The sequence below is a fragment of the Macrobrachium rosenbergii genome, chromosome 15 (assembly GCF_040412425.1).
Source record: "Macrobrachium rosenbergii isolate ZJJX-2024 chromosome 15, ASM4041242v1, whole genome shotgun sequence".
Taxonomy (NCBI): Eukaryota; Metazoa; Arthropoda; class Malacostraca; order Decapoda; family Palaemonidae; genus Macrobrachium; species Macrobrachium rosenbergii.
In genome coordinates this window covers 30,028,743-30,045,696 of record NC_089755.1, presented here as the reverse complement: position 1 = coordinate 30,045,696, position 16,954 = coordinate 30,028,743, and the positions used below count along the sequence as shown (strand labels likewise).

Here is a 16,954-nt window from a genome sequence, read left to right as displayed (position 1 = left end):
ATAAGCTACCAAGAGTTGTAGGAATTACATGTGATATGCTGCCGTATATGGTGAAAGAAAACAGGGAACAGTGTCCATGGAAGCTAGTATGAAGGAATTCTTATGCCAGTTTTCCTTTATGGAGAGATTAATGCAAATAAATAAAAAAAATGGCGAAGCACTTTGAAAATAATTGTTTCGATGCTGCATGTGGGATGAGGAATATTAAAAGGGCGAGAAACAGGGAGATACAAAGAAGTGGGAAATAAGTCACATCAATTAAGTCACTTAATTTTTCATTTACTTCCAATGAAATTTCTGTTTTCCTGCCATCTTTCTAAAATTTAGGTGGAATTTTACAAAGCTGCATTTCCATTGAAGTTTACGGAGAGTTTGGCACACGGAGAGCAACGTGAAGGAATGAATTTGGAATGAAGATTACTCCAACCGAATTCATCCTCGCGTCCCACCTGGATTACATCAAAGTCTCTAATGAATGAAATTCCTGCATAAAACAGCGGGTGTGTTTTTTTTTACCCAAGGAAAGAGTCGATTTTTTATTCCTTTTTCCCCCTTCATTTATCTGCTTTTGTTTGATGGATTTTTAGGAGCAACTTGATTTATTTCATCCTTTAATGTTTCTCCAGTCTGTCAAACATTTTTTCATGTGCTAGGTAAAATGAAATAGCTTTGGTAATTCACTTTGATATAATGCGTTAAAGAATGATTAATATTCCTTTTCTTTACAGAAATATGCTAAAACTATCGTGCTTTTAGGATAAGCCTGATGATCAGTGTCTGCCATCAACGGCACAAGAACAGTTAACTAACTAGATCTCGATATTTACTGAATGAAATTAGAAATTGCTGACTGATAATAAGACTTTCTTCAACTCTTGCACCCACTGACGAAACTGACTGTCAAAGTGTCATCTTGCAACCCCCTCACTCCAATTTTTTTTTTGTGTCATTTCAGGGAAGAGCACGGGCATCGTTACGAACACGCGTTTGACACACGGGACACCGTCTGCCCTATATGCACGATCGCCCTCCAGGTACTGGGAAGACAATGCTAAGATTCCCAGCCATTCCCACGCGTCTTGTAAAGACATTGCCAGGCAGCTAGTCGAAAACGAACCAGGAAAGAACATCAACGTAAGTAGAAATGAATACTGTAAGTAGAGCCAAAGCCACCCCTAGTAGAATCAAGATCACGCACTTCCCACCTTCATGAATCTTTAACCCCCAAGACTGCTTATGACTGATAGCATCAAATGTGATGATCAACACAAATGAAGTCAAGTTCCCAGTGTACCGTAAACGTACCCTGGCAAAGAAAAAACTCATGAAACCTTCATATCTCTTAATGTCACTGAGGCTTTTAATATAAATGAATAACTCCCTACGTCCCTGTGCGTATCTGCCTAAATCTCTGCAGACTCAGAAGTGTTTTGGTCACTTTGCATTGATGGATGTGGAAGTCACGTTTGCGAATGGTCTGGTAGATGAATCAAGGAACAAAATCGTTCAGAGAGACTTGCATTCAGATGTAACCCCTTTTCACGTCGTGCTCACCAAAAAGTGAATGGGAGTTTTTGGTATTAGGGTCTTTGAGGAGCGAGTAGGTCCTGAATGTTAAACAGTTTCATTGATGAATTTTAACCTCCGTTAATGATGAATATAAACAAGATCGGCTTAGTGAAACTTCTTCGCAAAACCAATCTTACGTTTCACGACTTAGGACAACATAGACAGGCGCCTTGCGCCCTCACTTCCTGGGTGTGACGATAAACACCAGTGGCCCATCTCTTCAAAATGAAATATGGACGAATGTAAACTTCCCTATGTTTAAAAAATATGAAATTCATGGGCAGTGAGAGGCCCTTTAAGAACAAGAAACCTGTTTCCGATTAGGCTCTTAGCAGGACTTTCCAAGCTTGGCCCTTTTGTGTCTGTAATCTGTATTTGATTGTCGCAGGAAGCCTTCAAAGGCCTAACCTTTGCTGTACTGTTTACACAAAGAGTGAAGGCCAGTTTGAAATATGACTTCTGGTAGATAATGTCCAGTTGGAACGTATTTCATACTCACTGACGCTCGTGAGATTGATGCATTTTATAGTTTTCTCAGTACTGTGGCTGCCTTTTCCAGTTATTCTCAATAGGGTTAGAGCAGCATAACTGCTTTTATTTTGGCCATACCTTCAGCATCGTGTTCATAAACACTTACGTAGTTTTGAAAGAACCTTCTTCGTTAGTATCGTCTGAGTAGCACTGGCTACTTGATCTCTGAACTAATCTACTGAATTTTCCCTTTCCTTCCACTCCTGTATCAATCTGGCATGCACTTTACGTTTTTTAAAATAACATCCCATGAGTTCGTCCCTGCTCTTGTCTTAATATATCCTTTTTGCAAGATTCCTCGAAGATAACTGATATGATAGCAAAATTGGACTCAAAATTTACTGTTTAAATGTATAATTTTTTTTTAATTAACTGCAAAGATCATTAAGTTTGGCTTCCTTTCCCTTTGGAATGCATGATGTTACGAGTTTTATTTTACTTAAAATTACCAGTTCAGTTGTGATGCACCATCTCGCTGGTCAGGGACTTAATTCTTCATATGCAGAAGCCATGGAGATATTCTAAAACGGCCAGGACTAGCAACAAAATTTGAACGATGCTTTTGGTAACTTATATTGTCTTTTTCTTTGGCAATACTTTGAGAAAGATTATTTATGCTGCGGAAATATTCACGTAATTGTATTTACATTTCCACATATAAAACATAGAAAGAGCAATTTACTAATCTTTTCTTTTAATTAACAACTAAACTCGCATATATGTAAACGGTTTTAACATCGAAAAAAGAATTCCCTTCCCAGTGAACCTTTTCATTACAAATATTTGTACAGAATCGTTAAGGTATTTCAATCAAGGTCTCATTCTCTATTCATTTACTCTCTTTTCAGACTTACATGTGAGGTCTTTATTCCCTTTTGTGCATGACAAATTTTAACTGTTAACAGTCAATGAATAATTCAGAAGTATTTATACTTTCCTGAGTTCTTCCTCGTTTTCCAGTTCTTGAACGAGTATTTGTTCGTTTTATTGAGTTCCGAGGGAGAAAGGGGACCTGAGAGCTTTCTTTCAGTCGGGTAATTAACTTTCTTTTTTGTTATAGGGTCTCTCTCTGCCTACGGCGATTAATAATTGTCTATTTTCATTCTGTGTGGCTTTTATTGTAATTTTCGAGTGTCTGTATTTACCTCGGAATATTTTCCTGGTAGACTTGAATCACCAAAGGACGAGAATCGACTTTATTTGTCGTATTTTCGAACAAAGTTTTTACGAAAGGTAATAATTAACATCCCCAAACGTGAAAAATTAAATGATCAATTTAGAATTAACTGGCAGTCGTGTTAATGGGACATTGTCAAGAATATAAAGAATTACAGAATACGAAGATTTGCAGATCTCATTTGCAAGAAAGAAAAAACGTCTCAAGACAGAAAGAAATTCCAAAACTTTGATGACCTCCTTTACTAAGATTTTCCTTCCACTTGAATTCTTTTCGACATTAATCATGTTTTATGAACGTTTCTTTGATGAGATAAAATTCACTCCGTTTCGCACGCGCTGTAACTTCGTTGCTAATTAAAACTGGGAGACGAAAATTTATTCTTTGTGATTAAGCAGAACAAAACAGGTTTTTGTACCTCAGAATCTGGAGACGTTTGTGTGTTAGTGCTTCTAAGAAAATGATGCATTTTCTTTCAAATTTTTTCATGGCAGAAATTAATCTCATACTTTTCGATTCCCTATAACATTTTCGGACGCTTATACCAAATTTCCACCGAAGGCCTTAAAATCCGAAAGGAAATGAGTGACGGGATTTTCTATCTTATCTCTGATTCGAAGCCACATTGGTTACGGATGAGCGGTCAGCGCCAAAAGAGGGGAAGATAAATGAGGCTCTTCTTCAATAATGTATGGTAGCAGGGGTGAAATGAAAGTAACTCGGAAACTAGCTAGAATTTGGAATCTTATTAACAACTCCTTCGACTTGAGATTCACTTTTACTGACGCCAAAATAAATACTTCTCAGCATGGAGACATATACAAATGTTTTTGCCTTACAGGCATAATTATTATGCTGGTAATATTCATCAGAGGTTAGTGCCGTTAGGGCACCTCACATGGTGTATTGTAGGCATTACTAAGGGTGTTTGCAGCGTCCCATCAGCCCCTAGCTGCATCCACCTGTTAACGTTTCTTTGCTTCCACCCCACTTTCCTTTCCTCAACTTAGCTTATAAACATCTGTGCAACTTAGTGCAACTGTATGGGTTTCCCCCAATTATACTTAATCTCCTTTATTTTCTAGATCTCTTTATCTTGCTGTTCAACAACTCCAACTCCCTCTTTTCACTGTCTTAAATACTGAATGGCTGAAAGTGCCCCAGTGTTTGGCCTGACAGCACATGGCAGCTTAAATTCAGTAATATCAAATTAAATCATATCTAAGGAATGTAATGGCCACAAAAACCTCGTAGCTCCTCGATTTCTGAACATTGTTTTGGATATCATTCCACTGGAAGCCTTAAAATCTTTTGGGAAATAAAGGAAGGAAGTTTCCTCCCCAGGTGGCATTCTAGACCAAACTATCTTGAAGACTAAGACCAGCACTAAATTTATTTCAGCTCATATGTACACAAGTCAGTCAGATCAGATACATATGCATTAAAGCCAAAATAAGCAGAAATATCTTGTCTACTAGCCAAGTTGCATAAAGGTAGAATCTCGTTGGTAATTTCCTTTCTGATTTTAATGATATCAATGGAAAGAGTGTTAGATAATATCAGGTAAAATCTAGTAAATGTTGTCAGTAGAAAAGAAGTTTTATCTCATACTTTGGATTCAAGTTTGGACCTCTAAGATAATAAGTTTGGTGTAACAGAAATAGTCTTGCGACTAGTTACGAGTAAATCTTATTTCCGAGGTCTGTACAGAGGTCGTTTATTCATGTCAGGACTTCCAAGTGATTATTTTGTTTATTCACCTGCAGAAAGAAGCAGTGTTATCTTCGAGTAATAACCATATCATTACTGCAATAAATGGCTATACCCGCTAAAACAAGACTGCGGGAATGAAGTCCTCTTCATCTTTGATAAACAAAAGTTAAAATTCCATCTTAGTTACTCTAATCCAGTTGTTTCTTCCTTTCTGGCTAATGATGCAAAACTGAGCATTTGAGGTTAAACATTTTGCATTGGAAGGTCTTTTTCCTGATAACGTATAAACGCAAAATTTGCTCCGTGTTGAAGAGGCACGAAGAAAACCTAGACAACCTAAAGTGTTTTCCCACTGATTTTTAAGATTTTTGGGTCCATTTCACCCAAGATCACGCATTTTATTGTTTTTTTTTTTTAAGATACAAATTTTCTTTTAAGATACAAATTTTCATACCGTCCTCTAACTCCTTTCCACACCTGAGGCAAGGGCCCGTGATGGTTTAATCTAAATCAAGCACCACTGAGAGAACCATCTGCTTATCTAAAGGCCATCCATCAACTTTAGGGTTATTCAGGCTTCGTAAGATGTTTAATTTATGATAAATGATTCACGAGTAATTGCTTGAAGTCTCCCACTGTTCTTCAAAATTGAAACAAATTGGCCAAGACCTTTTATATGTTATCTCTTCACAGAAAATCCTTTTATGTATGTTCATACTATGTCTTTATCTTTAAAAATGACAAGATGCAAAAACAGACTTAAGCTCTTTGTTTATACAGGGTGTTTCGAAATTAGAGCCCCCTCCCCTCTACAGCATAAACTAAAATTGATATGGACAAAAACAAAAGTAATACAGAACAGGTATTTATTTAAGTTTCTCCATCTGAGTATTTAATATTTTGTGTGGCCTCCATCTGCCTGTACCACAGCCTGCATTCTTGAGGGGTATGATTTCAGCAAATGTTTTCAAAATTAAGCTGAGACTCAACTCCATTTCCCTGAGCACTTGAAACATGGTCACCATCTCTTCTTCAACAGATAACATATTTTCAGGAGCTTTGAGGAAAAATACACAGGTCGTCAAGGCTTGGTCCTTTTTCATAAAGGATGCAAACAGTCTTCTCTCTGTTGCTGCTGATATCATGATGTTGGGCTTGCTGATAACATGAAATGGCTTGATGCTGAGATTTTTTCAACTCAAATGGCTTGATACAGCACTATAACTTCTCTTCTTTCCCTTTTTGTTTCTAGTTCAAGCGCCAATTTACGTAAAGACTTTCTTGGTCTACCAGCTGCCTCTGCTATGATGTCTTTTGACTCCTCAGAAAGGACTTCAGGCCTTCCAAGATTCTCACTCTTTTTGTGATGACAGTCATATGGATTTTTGTTCCAGTTTCTTTTAACGAAGAATTTATCTCTTTTAATGTATTTAGCTATCCAGGAACAAGAAATGAAGGATGCGCCAGCATCCCTGGCCTCTCTGAAGGTTATAGCCCGGATTCAGTCAATCCATCTGATTTCCCCGAGTCGTTAGCCATGGCTGTATCTAACTCCGTCACTCAGTCTGAAAATACAAGAAATGTGAAATGAAAAATAGCTTAATAGAAACTTAAAATAATGTACTTGGAGATAGGCTGTAGCAGAAAACTTCATAACTTTCCATTTGTTCTGTGGAGTGGGGGCTCTTATTTCCAAATTATTTTAGTCATCATACCTAATTGGCCGGACATCAGATGAATTCAGAGAGCTTCGAAGTGGTGACATGAGTTAGCATTCTTGAGCGTTTCCTGCTTCACATCACATTATCTCTCTCTCTCTCTCTCTCTCTCTCTCTCTCTCTCTCTCTCTCTCTCTCTCTCTCTCTCGTTCGTTATTTAAAGACCTAAAATATTTCCTTCATGGATATTTTCAGTGACCGACTATGCAGGCAAATATCCTAAGCATATCTATTTTTCTCTACATTTCAGTCATAAACCCAGAACATTAATCTGATTGAAGTAATCTGGCGTCTCCACAGGTACTCTTAGGAGGCGGCAGACGCCACTGGATTCCGACATCCGAGCGCGACAGAGAGGAACGCGACCAGAGAGGACGCCGAACGGACGGACGAAACCTCGTCGACGATTGGGTGCATGACAAGAAAACGAGGGACCTACACGCAGAGTATGTCTGGAACAAAGCTCAGTTTGACAACGTTGACCCGCGACACACCGATTATCTTTTGGGTACGTAGTAGAGACTTGGTCTATTGTCTGACTGTTTCGTGATGGTGGTGGTTTGAAGTTATACTTCGAGTGTGTGTGGGTCTGCTTGTTTAGCTGTTTATTATGACGTTTGAAGGCCATGTACACGCATAGAGACGAAAGGCGCCAGTTGAAATAATTGTCAAGTTTACAAATACAACTAGGTTCATTTTCAAAAGCGTGAGGAAACAAATAATGACAATAACTGCTTCTCGATTTGAACTAATCTACTGCACAATGAAACATGATGCTTGATTTGTGTTTAATATCGGAGGAAAAGCAACGGCCAAAATACAAATGGAAGTTGATAGCACAAAACTAATAGTAGTCATTCAGTCAAGAAGTCATATTTTCTGCTGTAGGGGTCTTAGTGCCACTGGAATTACTGATAACGAAAAAAAAAAAACTTTGTTATTCAAATGACGCATGAGACCATAAAAAAATTGCTTAATATAGAATATCTCTTCTTGGTAAGGAGTGAACTGCCCGCAAGAATTTGAAAAGGATCTTAATCATTAAATAAAATTGCTACAGGTCTAATAGTTGCAACGTATGCTGTCCTTCCTAATGCTACATTTCAGATATTCATTCTGACAGCTAGGTGATAGCTAATTTCGTTGCTGAGTGGTGTGATGTACTGACAGATATTCATGTGATCTCTGTTGTTTTCTGAGTTCCTTAGATTTTTGATGAGATGCCTTTTTGAACTTCTTTTGGTTCTATGTCAGTTTCCTAATGAATTTCAAAAATTGTAAACTGGTTAGTGAGTAGTTGTTTTCCGTGATCTCTGCTTGAGGTTTGTTTGGATTTATTTTTGTTTTATTCAATGGTGCTCAGTTAATTTTTCTTTTTCCTTAAAAAAAACTACTGAATAATCTACTTACATGAAAATATTGTACCTGTTGGTACAAATCTTAACAAGTCAAAAATGCGTCGAAGTTTCTTCGGCACAATCGAGTTTTCTGTACAGCCGCTACAGCGTATAATCAAGGCCACCGAAAATAAATCGATCTTTCGGTAGTCTCGGTATAATGCTGTATGAGCCGCGGACCATGGAACTTTAACCACGGCCCGGTGGTGTCCTATCCTATATCGTTGCCAGAAGCAAGATTATGGCTAACTTTAACCTTAAATAAAATAAAAACTACTAAGGCTAGAGGGCTGCAATTTGGTATGTTTGATGTTTGGAGGGTGGATGATCAACATACCAATTTGCAGCCCTCTAGCCTCAGTAGTTTTCAAGATCTGAGGGCGGACAGAAAAAAGTGCAGACAGAATAAAGTGTGGACGGACAGACAAAGCAGGCACAGTAGTTTTCCATTGAAGATAATTTAAAAAACGGCTAAGAAATGCATACAGTATGTCAAAATGACAAAGCATATTAACAACTCCCTGCTTTTAAAATCATGACTTATCATTTAGTGCTCTTTGGTTCTTTGTCCCCGACAGGTATCTTCGGGTACTCACACCTGGACTTCGAGGTGGACAGGAACAAAGGTCCTTCAGGAGATCCTTCGCTTGCTGAAATGACGGTCAAAGCCATTCAGATCCTCAGCAAGAATCCGCACGGTTTCTTCCTGATGGTGGAAGGTGACGGTTGTGTTCTTTCATCCTTGTTCTCTTTCAAAATGTTGTCTTTTGCTTATGATATTGAACGTACTGATTGTTTAGAAGATACCGTTTGTTCTATGCTGTGTTATAAATTCATTTTTCCCCATTTATCTAATTTCAGTTTTTCATATTTAATCATAATTTGTGTAGCATAGATAGAAAGTGATTTACGCATTCATGATACTGGGTGAGTGACATAGAGGATTTGCAAAGTAAACGGGAGAAAGTTGTGCTTATTCATACCATGCACAATATTGCTATTTCCCATTTGCAATTCAGAGCCAACATCATAGTCCACTTGACCCAACATGGCACTACACGAATTCGCGTTCAACGTAGAAGTCCGTGGAATATCTTGAATTTATTTTGGAGTTTAGTGAGCAAGACTGAAGTTTATGGAAGAGGAAATATACCAAATGTGTCATTTTAAGCCTAATAAGTGTAGCATTTATTCATATATTTATGAATGTGATTTGCATATTAATTTCAATTATTTCTATTGGACATTCTTTTAATTTCAATTTCACAATTGAGAAAATCGAATTAGAATATTGCAGAAAACTCTCTCGAATATTTTCACCTTCATGAAGTCCCAAAGTATTTCATTAAACTCTAATCTTGAGAAAGAAAAACTAAGATAAAGCATTTTGACTTGACTGTTTGTCTTTTAATTTACTTTTATCATCCTTGAACCTAGATTATTTAATAAATGCGGTGCATTTTGATTTCTGGTAGATCGACAGATTCCTTTAATGGAGTTGAGTCACCAGTTTCCAACGACTCTCAGTCCCTAACGCAGTTCCTAGCAACGGTGACTCTTGATTTAAATGACTTACTCAAAATATAGGGGAAAAGTAATGGAAACTTAAACTCATTGGGAATATGGAAAGTTTGGATTGTACTTTCAAGACCCTAATGTCCTCAAAATCTAGTAGATAATGTTTATGCGTTTTCATTCTTTCCCATTTCTTTGAAGTGTTGATAAAGTAGATGGCAGATATGAGTTAAAATCATAATGTTTGAGCCTCCTCAAGAACGCATGAAACTTATCAATCACTAACTTGTAGAATAAAGGTGTTGTAGTGACGTAAAATCCTTCCTAGGAGAGAGATTAGCCAGTGTGAGTTAACCGAGATTAAGATGCTTAATTCCAATGTCCTCAGTAATCTCTATGAAAAAGAAGAAAATATCAAATCGCACTGTGCTCGAGTAGCTGAAAAATAAGTTCGTTTTAATATAATATCGTAAGGTATCTTTATACAGTCGCAAAAAGGGGATATGGTAATCACGTAAGTACTGTTCACTTTATTGCTAGATTCAGTTATTCCAGTTGCAAGTTAGGTTGTTCTAACTTATAAGTATTGTATAGGCCTAAGGTACTCCTTTTCAAAACAGCATATGTTTGTTCTAGCTATGGATTGATTAACCCAAGTTGACAGAACAAACCCTGGATTTATGAGTGTGAGAACATCTTTTCAGGGCATTAATATATTCTGCTCTCCAGCTCCAGAAGGGATGGCTGGCTACCTGATGGCAGCGAATGACACGAATTGCAACATATTCAAGTCTGATACGTTTACCTTTCGAAGGCGTATGTGAATCACGAATCCCTACCTAACTTATTTGTTCCAGCCCAATTGCAGGTGACAGATCGCATCATCGTGCATGTGCGTAAGCGGAGCTAGCCACAGCATCCTTCCAGAATTAAAAGTCTCTGTTCCCATTATGACAGGTGGTCGCATCGACCACGCCCACCACCACAACAACGGCCGAAGGGCCCTGGAGGAGATCTCCACCTTGGACGACGCGGTGATCGGCGCCCTGAACGTGACCGAGCCTTCGGAGACTCTCCTTGTCTTAACTTCGGATCATTCTCATGTCTTTACCTTCGGGGGCGATAACACCCCGAGAGGCCACCCAGTGACCGGTATTTCAGACGTCTTCCAGGCTTCGTTAGCCCATAGATTTTTATAAATATTTTTTTTTTTTTGTGTGGAAACATAATGTGGGCATGGAGGCATTATGAAAGTGGGTTTTAAAAGGTAGCATTTAGATGATTGGGTTCAGTCATCCTCGAGACGCTGCAGAGCTCTGCCAAGGCTTTGTGGTATTTTTGCCAAAGCCTTGAGCTTTTAGCTTTGATGTACATGGCTTTGCTTGATGTATATTAACGATGGAATTGTAAATACAAAAAATGACCTCAAGGAACCAACCCATCATAAGACAGCTGCCTTTTATTCCTTGAAACAAGGACCCCATATCCTTTGCTGCTCAGTATCCTTTGCAATGATTCGACTTGACTACTTCAGAGATCTTCCTCCCCTCAGGGAAAATATGTTTATGAGAGGAATAGGAAACAGAGACAGCACTGGGAATGGTGACCTTTACTTTTTGTAGAAGCAGTGCATGAAAAAAATTTGTTTTGATTGCCAAGCATCCATTTTCTTTCTCTAAAACGGAGTTTAGCAGAATGGTTTAATGGAACCGATTTTGCTTTGGACGGAGGACACTATTCAAGATGGAACAGCCAAATATAATGACTTTATTTTCAGTTTAATACAACCTGTCAGTAGGGAAGAGAAAGCATATTGATTGTATTCAAAATCGATTGATGTTTATCAGCTTATTCCTGAGGTTGATGAGCAAATATCTGTATTAGTCAGTGGTGAACATTTAGAGAATGCTGTTCTGAAGATGAATATTCTCCTCAAAAGCAAATGACGTTTTTGTATGATAAATTTTTCTTAAATTTGCTTCCTATTTTCATTATGGACATTTAACATATACTTGTTTATTACCCTTTATGTTTACACACTCTATCCTGTATCACAGGAAAAAACAAAAGAATCCTCTTGACCTTTAAAATCGTTCTAGAAAATCAGTCAATTTTTCCGGTACGACGAAAGGCTCGACCATGGACTCGGTAGATGCAGCATCAGCTGCTGGAAACTCAGGTACCCAAACAGCCCAGTCGCACTTAGCTGTCAAGATGTCCTTACCCAATGATCTGAGGGTTTTCTTTAACACTAACATCCTCAGCTGGACGGCTAGACCATGCCCATCACTACAACATGGCATCGCGGGCACTGGATGAGGTAGGCCGTTTGGACGAGTGCGTTGAAGTGGCACTCAAGATGACCGGAAGCCACAATACACTCCTAGTCGTAACTGCAGACCATTCACACACCATGAGCTTCGGCGGGGCAGCCGTGCCCAGGGGAAACCCTGTCCTTGGTGCGTCATTCGACAGAGTTTTTCAGAACTGATATGATCCTATTCTCTCTCTCTCTCTCTCTCTCTCTCTCTCTCTCTCTCTCTCTCTCTCTCTCTCTCTCTCTCGTCACGTATTGTATATACACATAAAAAGCATCTATATATATCTTTTATTTTACTCTTATAAATTAAATTTTCCGTTATTTCCCGTGATAAACTCAACTCCATCTACCCCAAGCTCGAACTCTTCAAGTTGCGGATGCCTTTCTAATAATGGTTTTGGAGATTGCGAGGTTTTATTATCGAATCAACAGATAAATAAAGTAAATGAATAGTTAGCAACATTGGCGAATAGGGGAAAATTCTTCACGTCTCGCTTTGGTTATCCGAAACGAAGACTGTTAATAGAACTGCCCTCTCGTCACTACCTTCTGTTCGCAGGTTTCTAGCTTATCCCCTCCACTTAACACCGGTGATCCGGGATACTTGACACTCTTTCACAAAACACCGTTTTTATGGGTAAATTAAAAGTCACTTGTTTACGAAGCTTTCTGCCAAATTATGACCTCGTCTTAGAAAATGGGTTGCCCCCGTTGTGGGTTGGGGGCTGTAGTGCCATCAGTGCACCTCACGTGATGCACTGTAGGCATTGCTTAAGGTTCTTTGCAGCGTCCCTTCGACCCCCTAGCTGCAACCCCTTTCATTCCTTTTACTGTACCTCCGATCATGTTCTCTTTCTTCCATCTTACTTTCCACCCTCTCCTAATAATGGCTTCATAGGACAACTGCGAGGTTTTTATCCTGTTATACTTTTAAAACCTTTTTACTCTCAGTTTCCGTTTCAGCGTTGAATGACCTCGCAGGCCCCAGCGCTTAGCCTTTGGCCTAAATTTTAGCTTCCATTCCATTCCATTCCTAGAAAATGAGTTGCAGAACCAATTAAAAAAGAAGAAAAAGATATTCGTTAGAATTCCCAGATTCAGTGAAGGAGAAAGAAATAAAAATGTTTCACGTGTTGCTTGAAAGTAAAAAAATCACCCATGGAAATGAGAAGAATTTTAGTGAGTATCCTTTTAAAAAAAGAAAGAAAACATTTGCTATTTCACTGATGAAGGCTGTTTTCTAAGCCACTGAAGATAATGTCGAGATAAGTAAAATCCTGTAGGGTTACCTTGTCCCACTCGGACTGCGGAAGCCAAGGTCTAAGAGTGCATTAGAATAATGATAGATAAGCTGATGGGCAGATAATATTAAAATCACCAATCAAAGTGGCTTCTGGGTCACCTTTTGTTATTGTTACGAAGTCATTTTTCAATATCCTGACGCTGTATGGGATTTGATATCTAAAAGAACCCCATATAGCCCCTGATGATCATCTAGAATCGCCCAAGACTTGTTTGAAAATTTAGCTGAGATTTCTATACTAAGTTTATCCTTCGTGAAGCGGGAATTTTTGCTACATTTCATATAATCCTCAATATTGCAAGATCTTTTTAATTCATAATCTCTAATAACAGTACCTTCCATTCCCAGAGCTCAATAAATCGAGTCTGTGAATGCTGTGCTGTTCATTCAAGGACTCCTTATTGCACTGCATGAATTTTTGTCTTACGTTCACAGACTTTTTACTATAAACCTGTGTATAAGATATTTTCTTGATGTATTATTAAACTGCAACCGGTAACTCGAGAATGCTGTAAGCACATATGCATATGTATGCACTTAAAAGAAATCATGCATAAATTTTTCAGTGTATTTTTTGTATGTTTCTTTCTCATCATAAAAATTTTTGCACAAGAGAGGGAACTGCTATTTTCTCTCTCTCTCTCTCTCTCTCTCTCTCTCTCTCTCTCTGAATGATTACAATTTTATTGCAGTGCAGTCTTTTATGTATTCCCTTTTTCCATCTTTGAAACTCTATTGCATATTGCACTTTTGAATTATACGATTTGCTTAGAGTGGTTGACACTTCGCTGATTGATCTTGATTACTTTTCAAGTGCCGTGATTCAAACACGAAAAGTAAAAGGCACGATGTGCATTTTTATCATTCAGTTGATGGCTTGCGCTGATTTTTTTTTTTTTCACAAACGATGTTTTAAATCTGTAGAAGCATTGTCAGCCAGTAAACTAATGGAAAGCATCGCACTGAAGCTATTTTAAGCTAGATATTCACACCAAACGTGTTTCTTGGTCACGTGTTAACATATTTAACGAACTTTTATAACGTACCGATATTACCAGCTACATTCTGGATATTCTAGATTTCTCAATGGCCTGCCGTATTATATACCGAAATTCTTGTACGGTTTTCCACTTTTGCCTGTCTTTTTGTGTTCTATCTTTATAGCAACTTGTAGGCCACTGGGACCATATGTTTTTCATTAGAACTACCTCATTACACTCCACTTACAAACATTTCAGTTTCTTTACATTTCTTAAGCAAGGATTAAACCAATGGTTCTGCGTTGCTAAAGATCTGGCCTGACTGTGCTAAGATCTCAGCATTCCTAGAGAGCTCCTTAGACATTTCCTGGAAGAATCTCCACATCCATCAATCTCACACGTAACTTTTAACCTTTCGCACTAAACGTAGAGGTTCGATTCTAATGGCAGCTAGAGCATTTTCGCTTAGTGCACCCAACTCCTTCAGGTTTGACTGGCTTCTGGATTACCAGTTTTCCCAGACCATCACTTTCGTGCAAACTTGAGACCTCTGAATTGAATGTGTTGGGGAGATTTAGCGAACTTTTACTTTTTGAACATTCAAACTAAATAAAAACTGAGAAAAATAAAAAATGGGCTTTTTTGTCTTACCCTTTTTTAAGAAATGCAGGCAGATACAAATATCCCTCAGTGTAGCTTCCACGGGCTAGATCGCCTTGCTCAGCTCATGCTGATCTTATGCCAGCAAAGGTTCGTGCTCAGGAAACCCATCTTGCTGTGCAGTTCATTTAACTATTATTTCTTAGTTCATATGTGAGGTTTTCCCCCATTTCCTTCCTTAGATCCATGTGCTTCATCTCAGTTATCTCATGGATTGCTTCATCTTGCTGCCTAATCACTCTTTGTACTCTCTTGAGAGCAGAATGGCTGAAAGTGCCTCAGTGCTTGGCTTGACAGCCTAAATTTCATCATTCACTCATTCAAGGTCTTGAAACAGCCCGTAAATATATATAAAAAAAACAATCTTACTATCAGTATGCATTATAAATAACACTATTTTAAGATACTGTTGGGAATTTGCCTTCAGTTGTCTTACTTCTAGCAAGACGCTTAAACGACGCCACATTGCGCTCTGTTGTGAGTTAGTACCTGCTAGGGAATACAAAGTACTTTGCAGTAAACCTTATACTACAGGTTTTGCTATATGCTTTACATCGCCTATTTTTTTTTTATTAAATCTAATAAGTTTGTGATGTTTATGCTAAAAATGCATGCCAGATTATTTCGACTTTTATTAAGTATATATATTTTTTTTCGAAAGTCAGCTTGTTAGTTGAGCGTAATAGTTTAGTGACATGCAGATGCTTTCACCAGAACAACTAAAAGATACATATAAATAAAAAAAGGAATTCTGGACTTTCGCAAGCTTTAAAGAAATGTTTTTGACATCCGGTTTTCATGTAAATAAAGTAGTTGTATTATATCACTTGGGAAATTGTCTGTCTTATTTTTCCTACATGAGATTCTCTATATCTTAATGTAATCTTTTATCTTGTTAAGTATGTCATTCCTCTGGCTTACCTATTGTCATTTCAATTGAATGTTTTCTTAACGAGTAGGATGACATGATTCTAATATTATCAATAAAATTATTTTGTTCTTTAATACATCACGAGTTTCACTTTGTTCTCAATTTTTAAGCTTGATCTGATTGACTAATGAAATATTATATTAACTTTACCATATTGTCCTAGACATTCATTTAACTTGGACTACATCTTATGAAAAGGCTTATTCTTTTGTAAATATCTGAAATATTCTAATAGTTCAAATTTAGGTCTGTCTGTTTTTAATCAAACCAGTACAGATCCTTCCTTCAGAATACTCCCAAGGACATACTTCTAATGTGACCTTTGAACTTCAGGGCTCGACAAGGAGATAAGTGACCTGGACGGGAAGCCCTACACGACCCTGATCTATGGGAATGGGCCAGGTTACGCCCATACTACGCCTACGGGGAGGCAGGATCTCACAGGATTCAATACCGAAGATATCAATTTCGTCCAACAAGCGGCAGTTCCGAGAAAGTAAATGACTCCATAAGACTTTATTTATGTTTGGCAGTGTGGAAGCTTAGTAATGCTTCAGTGAGGGTTTTATTAAAAGAAATTAATAGTCCCATCTTGAAAGTAAATTCTGCAGCAACGTGACCTGAAGTAGCGTCAAATGTTTTCAGTTTGGTTTTGTAGTAAGAGGGAAAATCCCATGACATCAAATATACTTAAACTGTAATGGATCAGTTTACCCTGATGTTTAATGTTTATTATATTTATTTTCTATAATCTTTATCAGCCCTACTTTCAGTTCACGTTTAACACATGTTTCATGTGACTCACTTTGGTAGTGCCTTCATCAGCCTGACAAACACTAAAATATATAAGTAATTAATATCGAGACAAATTATATCAACTATGGTGTATATGTAGTTAAGTCCCCATGTATGTTTAAAAATAACAATTTTTACCCGGGCTCTTCCCAAAATTATGAATAACGTTCCAGAAATTGCAGAAAAATATTCCCATTTTATTTACCCAGTATCTTCTCTTCAAACCCCTTCAGTTTTTTTCCTGAAACATCACGCACTATAGACTAACCACATGCGAAAGAAAATAGGAAAATGAGGTGAAGAAAATTAAGAAAAACCTCTTTGGGTAAAAGAGGTTTTTTAAGG

At 37.8% G+C, this 16,954-nt stretch overlaps 1 protein-coding gene across 2 annotated transcripts in view; it reads left to right on the top strand.

The window, feature by feature from the left end:
- Positions 1–16,954, top strand: part of LOC136846497 (alkaline phosphatase-like) — a 138,447-nt gene that overhangs the window by 119,982 nt on the left and 1,511 nt on the right. The window contains exons 4-8 of one of the 2 annotated variants that reach the window (XM_067117342.1): positions 956–1,134; positions 7,009–7,216; positions 8,684–8,824; positions 10,578–10,772; positions 16,148–16,310. In XM_067117342.1, the coding sequence (XP_066973443.1) occupies positions 956–1,134; positions 7,009–7,216; positions 8,684–8,824; positions 10,578–10,772; positions 16,148–16,310 (886 nt within the window). Of the gene's footprint in view, positions 1–955; positions 1,135–7,008; positions 7,217–8,683; positions 8,825–10,577; positions 10,773–11,884; positions 12,080–16,147; positions 16,311–16,954 lie in introns of both variants that reach the window. The other variant, XM_067117341.1, reaches the window with a different exon arrangement.